We start from the raw sequence: 23,840 nt of genomic DNA, 5'->3' as shown, positions 1-23,840 counted from the left end.
CTTAAATCTGTCTGTCTTCTGAGCAAATTAATATTTTGGCATATAGGCTGAGTTAAGCTCCTCCGGAAGATATTCATACCTCACATATTTTGTTTGGCTTACTCTTTAACCCTGAAGCAATTTTTCATGGCTTGGTTTACAGAAAGAGGTATGTCTGGCCTGGAACGGAAAGAAAAAATGCATTAATGTTTGCATTTTGTCACCAGATTTTTATCTTGATAGTTCAAACAGTTAACCACTTTTTTGTTGAGCTTAACGTTGAGTATTTAGCAAGTGAGTCCCTTGTGCTTTTGTCAGATCAGTGTCAGAATGCTTCTCGGTGTGGGTAATGGTCCGTAATGATGCTAATTGTGTTTTGTTTCTGAAATTCTATTTTGCAGCCGCCCCTTGTGAAGACTCAGACTGTCACTATCTCTGATGTGTCAAGTTCTGTGAAAAGTGAAATTCCAACTAAAGACGTTCCTATTGTCCACACAGAGACCAAGACGATAACTTATGAAGCTGCACAGGCAAGGAAGTCTAGAATATGATGGAGCTGTAATAGTAGGGCTTGTTTGAATTTTCTGATGCACTTTAAAGAGGAGAGATTAAAATATTCACTAAAAATGTAAATTCCAATCTCTAGAGTAGCTCACTGTTTCTGAATGTATTTCTTTAACAACAGAGTAAGTCTGCACAGTAAAGGGCCTTGCTTTTGGTACATCAGTAGAGGCTTGCAGTGTCCGATCTATCCCCAGTTCTCCCTCTGAGGTAGGGGATGTGCCACCCTCCATTTGTCTTGGTGGGAGTCATCCCTCAGTTCCTTTTATGCTTCTGCAAGGAGAGCAGTTTAGAACAGGGGTAGTCAACCTGTGGTCCTCCAGATGTGCATGAACTACAATTCCCATGAGCCCCTGCCAGCAAACTCTGGCAGGGGCTCATGGGAATTGTAGTTCATGAACATCTGGAGGACCACAGGTTGACTACCCCTGGTTTAGAATACACTGTATCTATCCTTTCTAATTTTGATTCTTTGCTTCTGCTGGGTCTTAATCTTATTGTAACTGATTTCTCAGTTTTAAAACAACTGTGGGTGCCAGGAATTGGACGCAGTGCCAATTTTTTTGTTTTAAAATGTCTCTTTAAAGAAGAAGATGAGTTGGTTCTTTTACAATCGCCTTCGCTTTCCTCTCCCCACAACAGACACCCTGTGAGGGAGGTGAGGCTGAGAGAGCCCTGATATCACTGCTCGGTCAGAACAGCTTTATCAGTGGTGTGATTAGCCCAAGGTCACCCAGCTGGCTGCATGTGGGGGAGTGGGGAATCAAACCCGGCTCACCAGATTAGAAGTCCACGCTCCTAACCACTACACCAGGCTGAACATACTTGCTCAAATGAAAATCTGCATGTCTTTCTCCTGTGTGACAAAAGGCTTTTTAGATTGATAAAACAGCTTGGAGGGAAATGGGTAAAGCTTTCGTTATCACATTGCAATTTGCCACTGCTCCGATCCAAGTTAGGCCTTCCAAGATAATTTGTAATGGAATAAAATGGCCAACTGTTTGAGGGGCTTAGTAATTTTTAGAAATGAATGCAAAAGCTTCCCTATTTCATAGAGCTTTCCCAGATGTATTTTTTAAAATAATATTTCTGACTTGTTTACTGGGATACTTGTTTAAAGTTTTATTGGCTGTTTTGTTATGTTGCTTGTTACACTGATCAGGCTTTTTTCTGCATTGTAAGCCTCTCCAGACATGATCGGAAAGGATGAGCTATAGATGGACAAACAAATAAATGCTTGCTTCAAACATTTGCTTTCCGGTTCCAAGTACTGGTTCTGCTCTTTCAAAGTCTGCAATCTTTAGGGATAGTTTGATTTTATGTATTCCACCTTGATTCCTGAGATGAGTAGATTTCCTGTTCTGTATTCTTTCCTTGTCTTAATTGAATTTAACAAGGATACAAGGCAAAACTTCGTGGAATGCACTTCCTTGGGAGATATACCTTGCTTCTTCTTCCTTGCTTTTCTGTCAACAAAAGAGAAATATGTTCACACAAAAATGCCTTTAAAAGTAACCGTAACATTCATATTAGATCAGACCAAAGGTCTGCTTTGTAATTATTTATTTCATTTATGCCATGTTTTTCACTCCAGTGGAGATGCAAAGTGACAGACACACTCTCCTCTGTTTTGCCCTCTCAGCCATTCTATAAGAGAGGATAGGTGTGTCCAAGTTCACCCATCAAGTTAGCTGTCCAAGATCATTCATCATGTTTTCATGGCAGACCAGGAATTTGAACCTGGGTCTCCCAGATCCTAGTTTAACTACTATACCATGCTAGGATCCTGTTTCCCACAGTATTTCTGAAAAGCATGCAAGCAGGTCAAGAAGGTAATAGCTCTTTGTTCATGGTCACCCCCACCCCCCATAACTTGTATTATGTGGCACTTTGAACAGGGTGGTTCCATTCAGCAGTTGCAGCTATGAGCCATTGGTAGAGCTGTTCTCTGAATGTGCGTAATCCCCTTTTCAAGCCATCTATTTTTAAGCCAGTTTTAAGCCAGTCAGGGGAGATAGAATATAGCAGCACTTTTATTGTTAGTGTTCTAGGACATTCTGATTATTCTTTTATTGGTTTTTTAAATTGCATACAGTTTCAAGTACTCTGTAGAGACCATGGATTAGAAATGCCTCCAATACCAATAATACATGTATGATAGGGAGAGTGGGCTACTGGAAGGAGTGCATGAATTTTTTAGCTGGCACATGCCCAAAGTTCTGCATAGGCTGATTCGAGGAGCATATTAAAGCTTCTCTCTCTACAGCAGCAAATATTTAAATGGTTTTGTATGTAATAATTAGAGCCTCTTGTGGCGCAGAGTGGTAAGGCAGCTGTCTGAAAGCTTTGCCCATGAGGTTGGGAGTTTGATCCCAGCAGCCAGCTCAAGGTCGACTCAGCCTTCCATCCTTCCGAGGTCGGTAAAATGAGTACCCAGCTTGCTGGGGGGTAAACGGTAATGACTGGGGTAGGCACTGGCAAACCACCCCGTATTGAGTCTGCCATGAAAACGCTGGAGGGCGTCACCCCAAGGGTCAGACATGACTCGGTGCTTGCACAGGGGATACCTTTACCTTTATGTAATAATTGATTTGTACTTTTTTTTAAAGATTCATGTTAAAAGTTCCAGAGTGTGATTTGGTGACCTGCTTAGAGATGCCTTGTCTGAGAGAGAAGTTTTGTAGAGATTAACTTGAATAAGTTGCTGTTGGGTACCCAATTACTATGACAGCACTCTGTTAACACCCTGCTGTAAAGCCCAACTGTCCAGTTTCCTGTCTAGTTCCAACAGTGGAGTTTATAGAGCTTACAGGTCGAACTGGAAGATAACCTGTTAGTTAGGTTGGGAACCCACAAACATTGAGTTATACCACAAATACAATAGTAACATTTTTAAAGTGTTTGGAAGGCTCTGAAACACTTTGACTTGCATGGAACGTGCTTCCACCTAGTGGCTAATCTGTAGGTATCACATTTGGTTTCTTTTTTTTCTTTTTTTTAGTTTCTTTGTTAAGACAATAAGTCATCCATTCATCCCATAACAAGCAGGTCTGTAATTAAATTGGGGTAACATGTGTGTTAAATTTTGGGAAAGCTGGCATTTATCTGCCAGATGCTTAAAGAGGATAGTCAGTGTAAATTATAGTTTAGTCTGTTTTGACTAAACCAAACCCTTTCTCCAGCTTCTTCTCACTTTTAAAATCTTTTTTTGTTTGTTTTTAAAGACCAATCTGTCTACCATTTTGGTAGCAAGTCTCCTCCTCCTCTTCCTTCGAAAGTGTTATATCTTCCTTCAAAAGTGTTATATCTATCTGTTCATGCAGAGCAGTTCTATCTGGCCTTTCTCAGCCCCAGCTACCTCACAGGGTGTTTGTTGTGGGGAGAGGAAGGGAAAGATGCTTGTAAGCTGCTTTGGAACTTCCTCAGGTAGTGAAAAGCAGGGTATAAAAAACAGCTCTTCTTTCTGTTCCTCCTCCATAAGGGGGGAATCTGGTACATCGGAGTTGTGTACTTGAGACCATAAATGAGTGAGCTTTTTCCAGATCAGTGTTACCACTACTTTAATGCAGATTTTGTTAATTTTTTAAAGCAGATTAGCAACATTCTTTAGATTATTATACCTTATCAGTATGAACAGCCTACTTACCATAGATGAGCAATAATTTGATGTATACTTATTATTATTATTATTATTATTATTATTATTATTATTATTATTATTATTATTATTATTATTAATCTCTGCCATAGACCGATGATGGGAATGGGGATTTAGATCCTGGAATTCTGCTAACTGCTCAGACCATCACATCAGAGACCACCAGCAGCACTACCACTACCCAGATCACAAAGGTAAAAGACATGGCTAATAAAAATGTGACCTCCATGGTAAACTATCTAGCGTGTCAAGGAATGTCTTGTGTCCTGCTGCTGTCTGTGTTTGGGTGGCCCTGCTAATGGGACATATGCAGGTCTCCATCAGCCTTTAATGTATGTGGTTTGTAAGAGGTCTTGTTTGTTTTTCTTCCAGATAGAACACTAGAGTTTATTTTTGGGGGTGGGGGGGCAGGGTTCAGATGGAATGAACACACAAAATACTAGCAAGTTAAGACTTTTCCTTCTGCTTTCAGCAGAGATATTTCCCATTGTGGTAGATAACTCACAGAAGCATTTCTGTATCATTAAAACTTTTTAAAGAGTTAGCTGCCTGTTACTGTAGACTTAAATTTCCTGTCCATTTTCAAGTATATAGTAGGTTCTCTTCAGTGTGCAACCTGAAGCATTGAGGTACTGCATACATATGTTTAGTCCTTTTGCATGGTTGGTATTTCAGAAACCAGTGTGGGTACACTAAATTGTTAGAAACATAATCTGGAGTGAGACTACAACCAATCTGTATGCAATGTGGAACAAAATGGATCTTCGGTTCCCAGTCGCCCTGAAGCATGAACATCCACTTTGAAGGCATTCACAGTGGTCTCTACGCAGAAGATAGTTGAAAATTGTTTCTGTATGGTCAGTGCTCTACAAGATGGCTTTAAAATCCAGTTCAGTCATCTTAATTAATCTTCATGCAGTGTAGTTTTAGGCTTTTCGAAAACATTTTTCCCCCTTGTGGTTTGGCAAATCATAAAATGGCAGTGTATGATATCAAGGTATGGAGTTAAGTTAGTAAGAAACCTTTTTCCATTTGTTGTACTGGTAGAAGTGCCAATATATTTTTACTTCCCGTATACTGGATATTCTGTTTCAGAAAGAGAGTTACATGTTCTTAGTCCTGCAAAGCGATGGAGGCATGCAAGCTATCACATTGGTACCAGAGCCTTATGTCCTATTAAAAGTTTGAAAGTATTTCAGAAAATGCAAGGGACCCAGCATTAGAAGCTACCAATGGTTCAACATTGACCGATGTGTTCGGTCTTCATCACTTTGGTTAACTGGAGCCAAGTAGTTTGCAAATCGTACAAAGCTCTTTAAGGGCACTTCAGTACTTTCAGCTTGACACTGAAGTGCACAGCTAGAAGTCCAGGGGATGTCCCGGTGAACCATGGAACATCTTCCCTGGGGACATTGAAAGACCTCATACAAATGGGACAGTATACACTGATGCTGACATCATTCCCATCTACTATGTGGATGAATGTGTGTGTTGGGGGGGTACAATGTGGACTAGAGCTGACATGGGCTTTGAATGCCCCTAAAATTCTCAGAAAAGAATACCCACACATGGTTATTACTGACTAAGGATTCTCTAGAGCAGGGGTAGTCAACCTGTGGTCCTCCAGACGTTCATGGACTACAATTCCCATGAGCCCCTGCCAGAAACTGCTGGCAGGGGTTCATGGGAATTGTAGTCCATGAACATCTGGAGGACCACAGGTTGACTACCCCTGCTCTAGACTGTAGCCAGAAGGGGTCTATTGAATGCCCAGCCGGTTGGTGAGTGTCTACTTAACTTTTCTCCTCCCATTCCCCAAATGTGGATGTGTGATTACCACTGTTCTTTCCCGCCCTCCTTCTTTGGCCAAGGATGCCTGTTTAAAGCATTGTGTACCTGTATGATTTTATTCTTAGGACATGAAATGTAACAATATCAGAGTGATTTCTCTTCATTTAATCAATGTGTTAACAAGAGAGAATGGAAGTGTCCCATGCTAGTTTTTCCTTCCATAAGCGTCTTGGCTGATAGGCAAGATCAGGTTTATTTATATTTATAAATATAAATAACACATAATATATATATATGTATGTATGTATGTATGTATGTGTGTGTGTGTATATATATATATATATATATATATATTTCATTTCATTTCATTTCATATATATATTTCATTCCGGGCTAATAGAACAAGAAGAAGTATAGGTTTTCTAGTAAAATAAGAACCGAACATTATTGCAGTTTAACTACTTTTCATGTCAGGTAGAATAAGTTACCAACTGTTTATACATCTTTGCCTATGTCTTTCTTTGAATACAGAGGATTAGTTGCAAATCTCTTGGCATATGAGGAATATGTGCATCTGTAAGAGATTAAAATATTTTAAGGAGATTTTTCAGAAACTGGGATAAAAATATATCCTAAATAAATACATAAATGGCTGCTACTGTCAATTCTGGTAGAAAATCAAACCACAGCAACAACTGCTTCCAGTGCTTTGTTTTCCCATGGTTGCTTCTTAGGACCAATTCCAACCTGTCCTGTCTATGTGAATATTCGTCCTCCTAAACAAGTCAGACCATAGGACAATGACTTGTATTTCTGTACATGCTTTTTGGACTCCTGACTTCTTGTTTCTGTTAAGGACAGTAGCCAGATCATTCAAAACTGTCGTCCTGACAGTAATGGAAGTAACAGCTCTAGGCTGCCAAAGGAGACTTCTTGCTTTCCTCTTCTTATGCTCTAGCAACATATTGAACTTTGGGTGCCCCTCTCCACCTCTGCAAGGCTGGTTGTCTTTCAAATGATGTTCTGTCTTTGCAGTTGTAAGCATCATTGTTAATGTTCACTTTCTCACAATAGATGGTGAAAGGTGGAATTTCAGAAACACGAATTGAGAAAAGAATTGTCATCACAGGGGATGCGGATATTGACCATGATCAGGTAAGCATATTTTTATTTTAGTGAGGGTTTTTAATGTTTGTAAACTGTTTCAGGCATCTTTATCAGTGGGGCAATTGGAGGATCCAGTTGCATTTCCTTTGGGTCTCTGAAGTAATTTTGAGTTCCTCTGCCGTAAGATGGGACTTTAAAAGCCAGATTTGGGACTCGTTTTAAAGCCAGGAAAGTTCTTGTTGCCATCTGATTTGCGAAGAATAAAGGAAATCACAAGGCTGAAAAATGAATTCTTCCAAACTTAATAATGGGGTTTACTTGTGAATTTACCCCATAATGTATGAGCAATGCTTATGTGATACCATGTAACCTTGATTGTGTTAAATCATCTTTATATTAAGGAGAAATCACTGAAAAAGTACCTGGAAAATAGGTTTATTACCTAGGATCCCATTTTGATAACTGTAGGATTACTCAAAATTGGAATAAATTATTGAGATAAATCATTTTTCTGCCTCTTGATTTCCCTTATTCTTCACTGATTACTTGTGAGGAATCGTTGGTTCTTCTCTGTTTCTATACTTCTGATGATTTGGACATATGTTTTTCCCCCCCTTCACGATAGAAGCAAAATGTTGTCAAAACAAAAGTGAAAGCGGTGACAAAGAATTTCACTATGCTTCATTTTTTATAATTTCATGCCCAAAATTAAAATTTTGGAAAAAAGGTCAGCATGACTTTTGGGGTGGTAAGATATCAGATATTGTAAAAGCTAGTACAGAATATGACCCCCATATGTATAAAATTTCAACTGTTGGCATGGTTAAGTGGGTAGTACATGCTGAAACTAAGTCACGGGCCAGACTGGAGCCTTTGTGCGTAGGACTAGGATCAGAAGGACATGGGTTCAGATCTCTGATGGTGCATGAGTCTCATGAGGTCATATTGGGTGGATTCCTCTCTGTTAGCCTAACATACCTCCCAGGGTTGTGAGGATACAGTGGAGGAGCTGCTGTGTATTCTCTGAAGAATGAGCAGGGCAGAAATTCAATTAGTATAAAGACTTTAGGTTCCCCTGAAAACAATTCAAATCACTTTGTTTACTGATTCATTCTTCAGGTTTTGGTTCAGGCCATCAAAGAAGCAAAGGAGCAACACCCAGACATGTCTGTGACAAAGGTGGTGGTCCATCAGGAGACAGAGATAGCAGAATAGCGAGACCAGCTATATATATAATAATATATATATGTATATCAAGGTAATGTGCTTATTTTGGTGCTGTAGTGCATGCTGAAGCACAGTCGGATTTTTTTTGCCTCCATTGTAAATGCAGAGTGCATTTTTGACACTTTTGACACTTTCTCTCAGGATCATAATGGAAGACTGTATGTTGTGAATCTGTTAGAGCAGTGGTCCCCAACCTTTTTATCACCGGGGACCACTCAATGCCTTTTACTGAGGCCCGGTGGGGGGGGGGGTAGTTTACTCCTCTACTCTTAACCACTGCCCTAGCACTCTCTGATTGCTATGGTAATGTTTAAACATCCCTTCAAAATAAGATACAGACACGCCACAACAATGAAGTGTGTTGTAAAGGGCTGGGGGGGATGAAGTAAAGGGCCGGGGGGGGGGAGAAGGCGTCCTTCGGGGCCCACCTCCAATTAGTCGAAGGACCACGTGTGGTCCGCGGCCCACATGTTGGGGATGGCTATGTTAGAGCAAAAGCTCTATAGTATAGCGATCCCCAACCTGTGGGCCGTGGACCACACGTGGTCCTTCGACTAATTAGAGGTGGGCCCCGAAGGACGCCTTCTCCCCCCCCCCCGGCCCTTTACTTCATCCCCCCCAGCCCTTTACAACACACTTCATTGTTGTGGCGTGTCTGTATCTTATTTTGAAGGGATGTTTAAACATTACCATAGTGATCAGAGAGCGCTAGGGCAGGTGTTGAGAGTAGAGGAGTAAACTACCCCCCCACACTGGCCTCAGTAAAAGGCGTTGAGTGATCCCCGGTGAGTGGTCCCCGGCGTTGAGTGGTCCCCGGCGATAGAAAGGTTGAGGACCAATGCTATAGTACACTGGCAGTTAGTGGACTATAAGCCAATTCTGGACTTCTAGCCTATGTTTTATGGCTTGGCCATTTTGTATGTACTAAGGAGGAAGCCTGGTTCAGGGACTTTATTTATTTTATTTATATTGCACCTTTCCTCAAGAGAAACAGATGAAGTCAAGCCAGCTTGAAAAATTAATTTCTCTTTGCTGCTTCAAAGGCTCCATTGCAGAGAGTAGACGCTTGAATGCCTATTTTATGACACAGTGCATAGGTTTATGTAGTCTTTTAAACACAGACCTGGCCTGCACAATGTACACCCTGAGGGTACAATACATCTTGCCAGTTTTTACAGCTTGCTTATGGTTTCTGCCATCCCTGTTATGTGTCCTGGCCCACCAGCTACAGAATGGCCAAGTGAAATAGTCCACTGACTATTCAAGTGGTTCATATCTGAGAGGTCTATCCCCAAATTCCCAGCAATGCTGAGATGGATGTCTGGGCAAGTTGGAAATAGCCCTAAAGGGTCCCCCTGCTGCCTACGTGTTGTATATCTTTTAAATATGCTGCATGCAGCCTGCATTTTATTACCATTAATAGTTAATGTGGGCTGCAAGCAATGTGTAGCCTGCTTTAACTATTAATGGTAATAAAGAGAGCTTCAAAATTGTGGGGTTGCGCCATCCCGCAATACATGCCCACTTTCATTAAGAACATGCTGTTACAGAATTCAGTTAACTTACAGAGGTCCAAGTGTAATTTTTAACTTTAAAAAACATCTGCAGTGTTGTGCTGGGTTATGCAGCTTTGTAATGTGGGAATGGAAGCTCACTGCCACAACTAATCTGAGATGTATATCCATTGCAAATGCACCCACTCTCTGAATTAGTTATATGTAGATGTGCTGACTGTAGGATTGACTTCCTAGTAAACAAGCATAGGCTCATGGTTGCATTGGCCAGTTCTGAACACATAGTTTACGCCAGAAGGCAAAAACTGAAGTTTCCATAGATGGTTTGGTGCCAGCACTGAAGGCTGCCTTTAATTAGACATGGTTTTAAACTTCCGGTTCATGGTGTATCGCACAAAATGTTGCATGGGCAAAAGGAAGTAAAAGTGTTTGGGTCCATGCTGCCTTTATATTGTTGTTAGAATTAGAGCCATATCTCTCCTGAGTGTTTGCATTCTGCTCCTCATATCCCCAGTTTACTTAATGCACAGATCACTCAGAGTATGAGGCCGTGCCTGTGTGGAATATGTGCCTATGTTGGGCCCTCATTACAGGGTTACAGGGGCAACTGCTTCACAGATCTTGCATAAACTGATTGATAACCTTTGTGTCTTCCCCAGGCAATGTCTATTTCTGTCTGAAAAAGGCCACCTGAAATATACCAGCAAAACTACAAGGAAACTACCTTGGAGCACCATGACCTCAAACTTGCCAGAGTTACTTTATCAGACATTCTATCACTTATTACTTGGAGTTGGGCTTTTTGATGTTTACTTGGGATTCTCCTCAATACAGTGGATCCTTTTTTCTTTTTCTCTTTTTTTTTTGATTATCATTTTTATATATCGTGACCTACAATATGCCATACTTTTCACTGTACTGAAGTGTGTTTTTTTACAGTCTTTTTTTTTTTTTTTTGCATTCTTTCCCCCAACGCCCATTCTTTTTCCAACCTGTATCATGAAGCTGGAAGGCCCACTTGGCCAAAACATAAGGCTTGCTGAAGGGGGCTTTCTTTAACTCTATTGCCCCCTCATTGTTGTTATCCTTCTGCCCTCTGCATTCTCACCTAGTGAATTCTCACTCCTTCTTCTTATAGTGTGGGGATTGTCAATAGTTTAGAAGTGGATCTTCTTACTAGGAAAGTCAGCAAATCAGAGTCCAGTTTGTGCAGCATTTTTGCTCTCCTCTTATGACTTGTCCTGGAGTTTTTATACGGATACATACGCATTTATACAAGGCACTCACAGATACGTCTACCCTCTTTTGCTTCTGAATTTTCCCTGTGTTGTGGACTTGTGAGCCTCTAGATGTTTCAACGTAGCAGGAAGCTGTGGAGTAATACATTCACTGCAATGGCAGTAGGATGCCTGCGTTGAGGGAGAATGGAATTTGCTTCACTTTTATACTGTGAATTTTAGAACTTTTCAGTGAGCTATGACAAGGAACCTTTGCCTTCACCCACCCACCCACCCCCTTTTCTCTCATATTATTTTGGGCTTCTTGGAAGACTGTATCAAATCTTATCTGTCATTTCCCCCCATTAAATCAAGCACTCTGAACGCTATGAAGTAGGGCTGTAACTTTGCAGTAATAGATTTTTTTGGTTTTTCTCCTCCCCCATGTGATTTGTGTTTTGTTTTGTTCGTAGGGTAAGCGTAATATTTTTTTTGGGTTTCAGCAGCACTATTTAAACTTAGCACACCGGCCAGCTGTCCACACAAGAGATGTATGTATGACCTTTAACAGCAGCTGGAGTCATCCCTCAGGCAGACAATCCAGAATTCCTAAGACTATATTCTTTAAGCAGGTGTGCCATCAAAAACTAGGATATTTCCACCAGTTGCTGTGAAAACTGAGGCTATTTGGAGAGCAGTTAAGCATAACTAACACTATCCTTCTAATATTCTTTGGTGAGATGATCTGAATGTTCTTTTTGGATGCAGATAACGGAGCATGCCGCCACTGAGTATCCTTCCTCCACTTTAATGGGATTGCGCAGAAGGCCTTCCCTAAGCCTCGCTAAAAGGAGTGGAAGATGCAGCGCGGCACTGCTTAGTGGATGGCTCCCTCAGGCTCCCTCACTGGCATGCTGGAAGGAAACAACAGAGCCCAGAATTGGCTGCAGCAGGTCTCAGTCACTTGATGCAGATGTGATCTGATTTGCTAACAGTGCAGGATCAGAGGAAGACCAGGAGTATATGGAGGAGGTTGGAGTTTCCTCCAGACTCATTATTTTTGAATTTAAGCTTTTAATCATGTTTTTATTTTATTTTTTAAGTAAGCATGAATATTGTGCTTGGACATGAGGTTCAGTTCCTGTGTATGTTGCTGCCACTTTTGCAGTGAATGAGAGGACTCACCATTGGGAGAGGTTGTGCTCCTTTCTGGCTGTGCTCAGCCTTCTTGTTTCAGTTAGGGGGGCAGCATCCCCCTCCCCTCACGGCAGAACGAAAACTGCCAGCTCAACTCTTCTTTCCAGCAGCATTTGAAAAACTCTGTAAGATATACTCCGTAAGAGTTGCAAACAATATTATTTCTGAGAGAAGTGTGACTCTGAAATAGTGTCAAATACGCCACACAGCACGGGCCGTGGAGGGGCAGGCTCCATTTACAAGCTGAATCTTAGGCTCTGAGAAGTGGAGATGAAATACTTTCTGCTCTTTCGGCTATTTAAAAAGCCAGACATACTGTTAAAAGAATTTGAGTTCAGTGAACTGAAAAGTCCAGTGTACTGTTTGACTGTAACTTCACTTGCTACAATGTCATATCAGATTTAATATTTTTTTTTCTCCTCCCCCCGTCCCTCCAGGCTTGAGTTCATTGTAATTGAGGTAGTCAAGGCTGTGGACTGTTAGAGCTGCGAGGATTGGTTGGGTTTGGGGGGAGGAATTCACCACTAGTTGAGTACCTTCGCTCTGACATGCGTTGGGGGGGAGGGGGGGACTGGCAGTCACAATCAGCTTCCAGAGCTGGCAGTTGCCACTTAGAGGCTGCAGTCCTGTGCTCACTGAGCTGTGAGCAAGCCCCACTGATAATTGTTTCCAAATGAACCTGCCTAGGGCTAGGCTTTGAGGCTTCTGAGGAGAGTTCTATGGATCCTTCTCTTTAATCTCCCCTTACCTCATTTCATGCTTTTGTTCCCCAGAATTTTAGACTGCTTGTTTTCAATCAGGACATAGCACTTAATATATTATGAAAGAAGGCCTTGGGTGTGCCACTTTCTCAACTGCCGGCTCTTTGTCATTCTTGTTGGTTTTTCACCTACAAGATGCTTGAGGCAGCCGTCTTGCAAGAGTTTCTTCTCCCTACAGAGGTCCAAATCTTCCCAGTTTCCCAGCTCAAAGTTATCTGATTTCCCCTCCTCCCTGCAGACCCCATCATGTGTTGCTATTTATACGTGATTCCCTAGCTTAGCTTTTTGGTGGTCAAAACAGGCCCCTTCCTCTCCTTCAGCAGTGGGGAAAGAATCTGCTAGGATCCGACCTAGGATTTAATTGGTGCAATGAAGTAATGTATCATTTGGACACAGATGAAGCTGTCTTATACTGTTTACTTAAACTGGCAGCAACTCTCCAGTATCTCAGGCAGAGGTCTTTCACATTGCCTGTTAAGTGAGGAATTCCCAATTTTTTCCCCATCATGCTGCCATTTTGTGTCATCATCTGTGCATTTTCACCTCACCCTCCTGCCCCCACCAAAGCTGTCTTTGAGACATCAGCCATTTGTTAAAAACATAATGTTGATTGCATTACAATGCAATTTTTACACTGATATATAGCAGTGTTGTAGAACTTAATGTTAAAACCTACTGAATAGGATGGTGGAAGGTTGAGGGAGCCTGAATACAGGAAGATCTGGGAAGGAATGCTGCCTGCCTTTCCCATGCATTGCCCCTGTCATGAGAGAGAGTGAGAGAGACAGCCCCCTTGGTGACTTTCAAGTGTCCTACTTATCTCCAGTTGTCTAGCATTTTGTGGACTGGCTCTCAGCTGACTTGAGCTGCCAGAAAGAGGGACGCTCTGTGCGTGTATTAGATGTATATACCATGATTTCTGAGGTGTTCTTCTTTAACCTGAGACACAGGCTCAGAAGTCTTTCCCAGAGTTACTTTTAAAAGAGCCCCCCACTCCACACACACACACACACACACACACACACACACACACACACACACACACACACACACACTTTGGGAAGAAACAGGAGATCTCTTTTCCAGTCCAGGTTGCAGAAGAAAAACACAAGGGAGCAAAAGGCAGAGGGGTTTTGTGGATGTGTGTTTTGCCATTTTTGCCAATGTGTGTGTGTGTGTTGAAGTGGGGGAAGGGAGATGATGCAGGGTCCCTTCACACTAGAGGAGGACGTTTCCATTGTCAGCGCAAAGTGAAGTCCACCAGTTGGGCTGCTGCCACTTGGATGACAGCTTTGGGCTCTGCCATGGGTGCAGTGGAGGACTGAAGCTCAGCAAGGACTGGCAACTGCTGCAGCGTCCACATATTCTTTAGCTGAATGGGGAAGACTGGGGCGTGAAGGGAGAAGAGGCCTCTGGATGCCTTGTTTTCCCCGGTGAGGGAGCAGCAAGGGAGTGGAAATCTGTTTGGACATTTGGACGGGAGGTGTCTCTGTCCCTTCCACTCCCATCACCAATCACCCCCCCTCCCCTCCCCTCCGTGCACCATTCTCTGTAGCTGAGAGCCAGGTTTATAATAAGGACCCCAAAGAAGGCCCTCTCCTTCCTTTTTAAAAATGCAAGTATGATGAAATGCGTGCACAGGAAGAGGCTCTAAACATGATGAAGTGGGTGATGGGAGGCAGTCCAGGCCCCTTCTGACATAAACATGGGATGCGTTAAGTGGGTCTGATCCTTGATTAAAGGCCGTGTTGTGGAGGGAGCGCCGCAAAACTGAACCATCAAATGGGGCTTCAACTTGACAATTGAACGAGGTGAGCCTGTACTGTGGAAATGCCCCGGGAAGAAAGAAAATACCGTTCTGCATGCCAGACACCAGCATGAGGCCAACCATTGAAGTACTAATAAAGCTTAGTCGTTTGGGGGTTTTCATAAACAGTGGTTTGCCATTTTCATACAGAGGAAAATTAACCCTTGGTGTTCTTAACATTGGGTTTGTTTTTGTTCTTTTTTTTTTTTTTTTACATGATCAATCACAGACTATTTCACTGCACATATGAAGGAGCTTTGTAAATTTTTTAAAAAGAATGGTGAATTGTATAGAATAGGGAGTTGCATCTTTCTTTTAAAAATAGAAAATATTACAGAGTTAAAAAATAGATAATCTTTATAGTTTAAGTAGCTGTTATTTTGGACTTTTGTAGTCGAAAGAAAAGTGGATGTAACATTTAGACATAAGTGTTCAATCTTGCTACTTGTATCGCATTTTTTTTCCAATAAATTTTCAAATAAAAGAAACAGCATCCTGATTGTCCATGAAGCTCTCCTTTATTTTTTTTTACTCCTCTGTGCTTTTGAAACTGCCAAAGCTTAATTTGTAAAGTAAGAGAGGTTTGCACATCGCACCCGTAGCAAAGATTAAGAATTCTGGAGAGTTGGAAGTCAATCCTGCTACTGGATTTTATAAATTTGGGATCCCGGTTTCACAAACACTCTTGTGAAAAACATGGTGGAAAACCCAGCCTTAAAAAGTGTTCTACAGAAATATGCGGAAATTGGAGCCTTACACAGTTGTGGCTGGCCTTATAAAGTTCCTGAAGGCAAAAAGAAGTCCCCATATGTGGACATTCTCTTGAGTCCACCCTTTCTCAGGCTGGTTAATCACAATGTTACTTGAGGGTTCAGTCCAGTAGGATTTGAAACCAGGGTCAATTGGGTTAATTTCCCTCATCAGTATGAACTTTCTCCACTAGCATGCATTCTTGATGTATTCCCTGCTTCGTGGTGTGGTTAAGAATGGCAGCTTCTAATTGTGAGAGCCACGTTTGATGCCCCACTCCACCACATGCAGCCATCAGGGTGACCTTGACCTAGTCACAGTCCTGTTAGAGCTGTCCTTGCAGAGCAGTTCTATCTGAGCTCTCAGCCTCACCTACGTCACAGAGTGTCTGTTGTGGGGAGAAGAAGGGAAGGCAATTGTAAATCACTTGGGGATTCCTTTGGGTAGTGAAAAGCAGGGTATGAAAAGCAACTCTTCTTGATGAGATTTGCATATTTGTGCTGTTACTCTATTGCCCCCTGAGAAATGTAGGTTCTTCATACGGGTTGAGGCCACTTGGAAATTCCATTACCAAACAAACATGGGGGGTTGAAGTGGGAGAGGATAGGAACCACCGAAATGCCTGCAAGGCATTGTTGAAACAATTGACTTAGACCGTTTATGCACTGGAGGTTTCATGCCAGGCTGCTGGCTGGAGTTTTAGTCATGGCAGGTTGCCCCACCTCTTCCTGTACCCACATGGGGGAGCATTTGGCCTGGTGCACCTTATCCACCCCCGATTTGTGCTCCTGCATGGGAGCTGGGGCAGTGAAGTTCCCAGTGCAGAAATGGTCTTAGTGAAGTTACCAAAAAATATATGGAATGGCTGATATCGCTAGAGTAGTTGCAGCTACACTCAATCCTTTAACCTTTAAAAAAAGTTGGGGTTACCACCTTTTTCTGTTGTCAAGTCTGTTCTCTGGCCTAGAAGAGTAACTTTGGGTTAGTTCCACAGGTGATGCAGTCATGTTAGAGTGCAATATCCATCATAGAAAGCAACTGACCCCAGGCCCTTGAGCTGTCTCTGCGTTTCCATGCTAACCTCTCTTTCCCCACTGCAGAACTCCAAACTCCCATGTCGGCTTCACCAGCAAGGGGGTAACCAGATCGGGTACGACAAATACATTTCGTGTCAAGTGTCTGCGTTTCCGAACTAGACAGGGAACTTTCCCGAGTCCCGACTTAGTGAATGTTTTACGCTGCAGAACCAGTGGAGGGAGCATGTTACAAAGTTTGTCTGGGAGGTGACATTTTTCCAGATCTGAGATGAAGCAGGTGGGTTATCTTTAGCGGCTGTCCAACAGCACACAGGATAGTCCAGCTTTGCCGCCACGATCTGTCCTTTGAAGACACCTTTCCATATATAAGCTGGTTCCAGGCATTTGGTATTTGTTTTTCCTACAGTTTTCTGCAGCATTGCTACCGGCAAAACATTTCCACCCATTTTAACTAGAGATAGCAAGGACCAAACTGAAAACTTTGTGGAAGGGAAATGCTTAACTGTCTAGCTCAGGTTTTCTCAACCAGTGGGTTCTTGACAGCTCTTGAAGGGTTTCCCAAATGGGTGGGAGTGAATTAATATTTTAAAAATATTTTTAATGTGTTGAATATTTATTGAGTGGCATAACCATATATCAGTAGTCCGCAAGCTTCCGCTTGCTGCAGACCGCTGCGGCGTAGTGAGCAGAGAGGGCAGCCCGGGGGCCCGTGCATGCGCGGCAGCCCCAGTGCAAACGCGCATGCGCGGACTGCCGTGCATGCGCGTTTGCGCCGCTTCCATGCCGGCGGCTGCGGCTTCCCCTCCCGGCCCCTCCGGGCCGCGAGCTAAAGCGTCCAATTAGCTTGCGGCTCGGCAAGCTTCTCGCTTCGGGAGGGGAGGGAAGAGAAGCTTGCCGGGCCGCGAGCTAATCGGCCGATTTGGCGGCCGATTTGCTCGCGGCCTGGCGAGCTTCTCACTTCGGGGGGGGAGGGAAGAAGGAGCCGCGGCCCGGCACTGAGGCCTTTGCGGCCGGGCCGCGGCCCGCAGGTTGGGGACCACTGCCATATATGGACAGTCAGCCTGATAACCTCCCTGAGTCCTTGGCCAGATACCTGGAGACTGCAGCAGAATGGTTCTGGCATAGTTGCATGAAGCTTAACCCCTTGAAGATGGAGGTCTTTTGGATAGGTGGGAAAGGGCCAGATCAGGGAGCACGACTCCCCAGCTTGAACGGTGTACCACTCAAAACAGCACAATTAGCCAGGAACCTGGGCTTGATCCTTGACTCTTCCCTAACCATGGAGGCTCAAATCACAAGAGTAGTACAGCTGGCATTTTTCCATCTCAAGGGGGGTCGCAGTATTAGAAAGGTTGAGAACCACTCTTCTAGAGGTACCCAGGGAGGCAAAAAGAGGTACTGCAAACACAGGTTCCTCCTCTGGCCTTCCAGGTTTCTGCAGCCCTCTTTGCGGGCCATTAGTCCATTGCAGTCAGGATAATGCTTGCCCCTGCCAAATTGCTTCGGTGGCTTGGCTGGGTGGAGAAAGTGTGAACTCATAAAGACAGAAAATTGCATAGCTGAGTATTTTTAGTCTGTTTCTGTTCTGCAGAACCAAAAGCACTTAGCCTGATTGGTGGCGGTTTGAGTTTATTTAACTGGGAACATGTCAAAAGGTGGCCCCTGCCCCTTAGGGAACCTTGGGAAAGAGATCAGCAGACCCAACAGTGTCAAGAGCTGGCTTCCCAGCAGAAGTTCAAGGGCCTAGCTATTTCAGCTTGAGAAGGGCTGTAACTACAGAATGAATTTGCCCGAAATTTACATTTGCCTAGTTAGCAATAGAAATGTCTCCATCTTCTATAGCAGGGGTAGTCAAACTGCGGCCCTCCAGATGTCCATGGACTACAATTCCCAGGAGCCCCTGCCAGCATTCGCTGGCAGGAGCTCCTGGGAATTGTAGTCCATGGACATCTGGAGGGCCACAGTTTGACTACCTCTGTTCTATAGGGTGCGTTGTAAATGAGAAGAGATGAAACTCTGAAGCTTTCTAGTCATCAAATTCAAAGAGAACCGTGACGGAAGGTCTGTCAATCATGGCTGAGGAGAACATTCTTGCTGCTATATAAACATAAGCAGAGACGATCCATCAGCCGAAGATGAATAAACAGAAAGAAATTGATAAGATGGTTCCCTTCATGGACCTTTGATACTAATAGACCCAAATAATATGGCTTAAAATATAAAGTATAAGATATATAAAATATAAAAATTAGGTAGTGGCGTGAAGACTTTGTTTGTATCCCTGAAAAAAAAACAGCTAAGAAATAGGTTTACTGAGGAAGTAAAATACGAAAACGAGGTTTTATATCTAAGAACTCGTTCTGAATAAAGCTTTTTGCCATTTTTGGAAATTTCTTTCTGGCTGTATAAACACAAGCAGCTCCTTTCCTCTTGGCCTGAGCTAGTTTTCATCTCTTTACAACTGAGCCTTTTACAGATTATCCCTATGCTTTGACAGTTAGTTTGCCCTCCAAAGAGGAGGAAATAACTAATTAGGCTGGTGGGAGACCTAAAGGTGGAAACTGTAATGGAACTGTTGCTCTGAGATACTTAAGTGACGCTTGGCTTGACACCAGGAGTTGAAATGGCATTTTGGGAGCGGTGGGATATCACAAGCCCTGCCTGGAAAACACATAGACCCAGGGTGGCCATACTGTGGCTTTGCCATGTGTGCTGGCAGGGGCTCATGGTAATTGTAGTCCGCGGACTACATTTCCTTTTCGACTGCTTGAGCAGTGGCTATTGGGGGGGGGGGGGTGACAGCCACTTCAGCAACGCCTTGTTTGAAAAGCGATTAGGTCAAACAGTTGCACCATTCAGCTTTCTTTGAGAATTGCAGGCAATATTTTGCCGAACATTCAGCACCCCACACACACACACATACACACACACCTGGTACAATTCCATTATGCTTGATGTTCATAATGGCTTAATTAGATAAATCGAAACTTGCGTTTGTGCGGCTGGGAAAGCCAATCTCGAGAGAGATGCCGCAGACTCTTCCTATAACGGCCCGGATCCAATTCCCTGACTAATAATACATAATACATTTCCTCTCAATCAAAATTGAAGGTGCATTTTGCTTGTGCGTTGAAAACAGTTTTCTTTTCAGCATGTTAATTACCTGTTAGCGACTCGTTGCCATGCATGGATCTCTCTATAATATGTGATTGTAAGCACTTCGAAACAGTGAGTACTAGCCCCAATCCCGCACTTATGGCTCCTTGCACCCAGCTGCCAGCAGATCAGTGACCCACCTTCAGCTCCCGCTAATTTAACTACTAGATTCAAGTCCAGAAGCATCTTAGAAACCAACAAGATTTTTGAAGTATAAGCATTTGAGAGTCAATGCTGCCTTCATTAGAGAGACACAAGTAGGAATGAAGATCCTTATTCCCCAGTCCAAAGAGGGAGATGTACAGTGCAAACTGTGAATAGCTTGGTGTAGTGGTTTTCAGCACCGATATCTAATCTCGCTCCACATTCCCCCACATGCAGCCAGCTGGGTGACCTTGGGCTTGCCACAGCACTGAGAAAGCTGTTCTGACAGAGCAGTAACATCATAGCTCTCCCAGCCTCCCCTACTTCACAGGGTGTCTGCTGTGGGGAGAGGAAAGGGAAGGCGATTGTAAGCTGCTTTGAGACTCCTTCGGGTAGAGAAAAGCGGCCTATAAGAACCAACTCTTCTTCTTCAGTGATATCAGGCCTCTCAGCCTCCCCTACCTCACAGGGTGTCTGTTGTGGGGAGAGGGAAGGGAAGGCCATTGTAAGCCACTTTGAGACTCCTTTTGGTCGAGAACAGCGGCATATAAGAGCCAACTCTTCTTCTTCTTGATTAGCGTGGGGGAGAAATGCTGAAAGCTCATGTCCTGGAAATCTTGCTGGCCTCTTAAGGCCCTCCTGGACTTCCATCTAGTTCTTCTGCTACGGACCCACAAGGTTACCCTCCTGAAACTAATTCAATGTGACATCAAATCCTGGACACATTTCGGAACATGGGTCATTATCACCATCAAGGGCAGCGTTATGTGATCCTCAGCAGATCTGTGTAGCAGTTTCATCTATGTGCCATCACCCCAAGGCAGCAAGCAAGCTCTGTGGCGCAGCAGGAAATTGACCCTGTGCTTTGCAGGGGTTAGGGCAAATGCTGGCAAGGGCTCATGGGAATTGTAGTCCATGGACATCTGGAGGACCACAGGTTGACTACCCCTGGGTTAGGGTGTCAGGGTAGGTTTGGGGAGCTCCGGGTTTGAATGCCTTGCTCTGCCAGAGAGACTTACAGCAGTCTCTCCTCTGCTCTGTTGTCACAGCAACCCTGTGTGGCTGGCGGGGCCAAAAGTGCATGACTGGTCCAAGGTCACTCAAATACCTTCCATGGAGGAGTGGAGAATTCAAGCAGGGTCTCCCAGATCCTGACACTCTGCCCTCTCTGCATGATGGCAGAGTGGCCAATTCTCTTATGATGATGGGAGAGAATTTTGAAATGTGATTATAATGGCTCATAGAAGCCTTTTTTGTTGGTCTTGGTATTGTCCAGGCTAGCTTTATTATGTTAATGCTTTTCGAGCTGAACTTTTAGCAAGATGAATTGAGCTGAATTCCAACCACCGCAACACTGCACTACAGGCTGCCTCAGAAAAAGTTATGAAATTGTTCTGCAGTTTTAAACGAGGGATCAGTGTTGGATCTCTTCCAAAACTGAATCTAACACTTTGATGAGTGAACAAAAGCCAGGGCTCTTTGCCAGCTCAATTCCCTCTGTGTGCCTCTGCTGGAGAACAGTTCTCTGACTACGGTGAACGGCTTTTCCTTGGCCTGCAACCAAACCCACAGAAAAAGGAAGAAGGGAACAAGCACACATCTCTCTCGTGCTTTGAGATTACTGGGAGGGTGCAGCGCATGGAAGGCAAAGTTTTTAAAAACAGCAAGAGGCTTCACTGATCCCCAGCACTATTTATCTGCAAATCCAAATCTTGAAAAGTATAGTGCAAAAAGGCGAATTTAATCAGGCGGCTTTTCTAATCCCAGCACAGGGGTGGTCGGAGAAGTTGTTGCAGGCAGTAATTTCTATTGCATTTTTTAGTCTGATCCTTCTTCCAGGGAGCCCAGCCTCGGTTCAGCCATTTTAGTCTTCTCACATCATCTCTGTGAGACGGAGCAAGCTAGAAAGGTTGAGAAAGTGACTAGTTCCAGATGTCCCAAGTAAACCTCTTAGCCTTGTGGATGTTTGAACTCATATCTCACCAACTCTATCTCAAAATTGTAAGTTCTGCACATTGCAAGGTTCTATTTATCTATGTGCTTTTGCTGTCAAGTGGCAGGTAACTTATGGTGATCTCTGGTGGGGTTGGCAAGAGGCATACAGAGGTAGTTTGCCATTTCCTGGCTGCACATAGTCAACCCTGGATTTCTTTGGTGGTCCAAGTACTGACCAACTTTGACACCGTTTAGCATCTGAGATCTGGTGAGTTCAGCCTAACCTGGGCTATCCATGTCTGCACATTCTTCAAAGGATCTTCACATAGCAATCATTGTCAGCAACTTCAGCCAATGAATTGCTGAATCTGACCCTCAACACAGGCGGCTGGATCAGATGTGGTCTCTTCAGACTGAATAGCAGCTCTCCAGGGTCTTTCAATCAGCTGTTCCTTATCTTTTTAACTGGACATGCTGGGGACTGAACCTGAAATACCATTGAGCCATGGTCCCTTTCTCTAATTTGGAAGAAGATCATTTTAGCCTTCCAGCTCTTTGTTCAATTAATAAAATATGTGAAAAACCGGAGAAAGGCCGACATTTCTGATGCGCTCAGCACCTCCAGTCTGTCCAATGAAGTCTCCACTCACAATGGAATCAGGCATGTCTGATCAGGCATGTCTCTAAAGCAACCTTTTGACCATGGAGGAGCCCCTGAAATAATTTTTCAGACCTCAAGTAGCCCCAGAAGTGATGGCCATGCCTACTTGCCACACCCCCTGGATGTGACATGTCACCTGAAGAAATATCACTACATGCATTAACAGGCAGCCTTGAGGACAAGGGGGTGGTGGAGACAGGAGACAGTTTAAGGCAGGGGTAGATGTGCAGGCTCCAGCCCCTCCCAGGCACAGAAATCACAAGAGAACTCACTCATGCTCGGGGGAGGGGAGTAATGGAAGTAGCCAGTTCCCTCTCTTGTGGTTGAGACCATTATGGCAGGAGGGGAAAGCTGCGGATCCATTCCAGAGCTTCCACAGACTCCTGGTTGGGAATCCCTGCTCTAACTCAACATGAACTCCATGGCATGAGACACTCAATCTGTGGGCCAAGTCATAACAGCAATATCTGATATTGCACTGGTATTCTGTCCTTGGAAAGGAGACTATTAGCTGGAACTCTTACCCCACAATGCCATCAGCCAGTTCCCAAACAAAGCTGGGTTATCCAGAAGTTGGTGGTTGTGACTATCACCCTTGGCTCCTTGTCCTGGGCCTGTGGTGCCCGTCCATATGCACCATCAAGTTGCAACTGACTTGCGGTGACCACGGAAAGGGGCTCTCAAGGTGAGTAAGCAGCAGAGGTGGTGGGCCATTGCCTTTCTGTAGAATCTTCCTTCGTGCTCTACTCCCCAGTCCTTCATCGCCCCACCTGTCTTCTCGTGATCTGAGACTGTGATATCAGTGAAGTGCTGCTCTGGGGTTTGCAGTGTTCTCTTCCCCTGTGAACTTGGTAGGAGGCCTCAAGTCCACTCAGTTTGGGCTCCTGTTGAACCATCAGATCTTGGGGCCATGTTTCGCCATCTTGCCCTGCACCACATCTATCTGGCCAAAGTCCCCCTCCCCCAGCTCACATTATTCACTCACCCAGGGAACTTCAGAAGAGAAGGGTAAGTGACCCATGGGAATATCCCAGAGAGACTCAGTAAAGGGCTGGGCTCAAGGTTGGGTATGATGGGTCAAATGATGGGTCAAATGTTGGGATTCATGGCCTGGCATAGGAGATGCTTGAATCACCTGCTTGCACTAGGTTTGGATAACCAACCAGAGACTGCTGCAATGCCGGTTCATGTTGGGAGGACCAAAATGTGACACCTTTCCACTTCTTTTACCCTTAGTGTCACTGAAGGGGCTTAAAGGAGTATGAAAGAGTCATGCTTGTTCTTGCCTTCAGAATGCTGGGTGTATACATGCACAAGGGGGTCAACATACTTCATTGT

General features: G+C 43.9%; 2 protein-coding genes across 21 annotated transcripts in view; one reads left to right on the top strand and one right to left on the bottom strand.

The window, feature by feature from the left end:
- EPB41 (erythrocyte membrane protein band 4.1) overlaps positions 1-15,323 on the top strand; it is a 162,947-nt gene extending 147,624 nt beyond the window's left edge. For all 20 annotated transcript variants that reach the window (XM_077337185.1, XM_077337192.1, XM_077337201.1 and 17 more), the window contains 5 exons: positions 381-509; positions 4,291-4,392; positions 7,064-7,144; positions 8,216-8,354; positions 10,497-15,323. In XM_077337185.1, the coding sequence (XP_077193300.1) occupies positions 381-509; positions 4,291-4,392; positions 7,064-7,144; positions 8,216-8,311 (408 nt within the window). In that variant the 3' untranslated portion in view covers positions 8,312-8,354; positions 10,497-15,323. The remainder of the gene's footprint in view (positions 1-380; positions 510-4,290; positions 4,393-7,063; positions 7,145-8,215; positions 8,355-10,496) is intronic.
- Positions 1,656-23,840, bottom strand: part of TMEM200B (transmembrane protein 200B) — a 58,950-nt gene continuing 36,765 nt past the window's right edge. The window contains exon 3 of the transcript XR_013230975.1: positions 1,656-2,006. The gene's annotated coding sequence lies outside the window, so the exon portion shown is untranslated. The remainder of the gene's footprint in view (positions 2,007-23,840) is intronic.

This window comes from Paroedura picta, chromosome 5 (assembly GCF_049243985.1).
Source record: "Paroedura picta isolate Pp20150507F chromosome 5, Ppicta_v3.0, whole genome shotgun sequence".
Taxonomy (NCBI): domain Eukaryota; kingdom Metazoa; phylum Chordata; class Lepidosauria; order Squamata; family Gekkonidae; genus Paroedura; species Paroedura picta.
The sequence above is the reverse complement of the archived record's forward strand: the minus strand, read 5'-3'. Positions and strand labels throughout refer to the sequence as shown.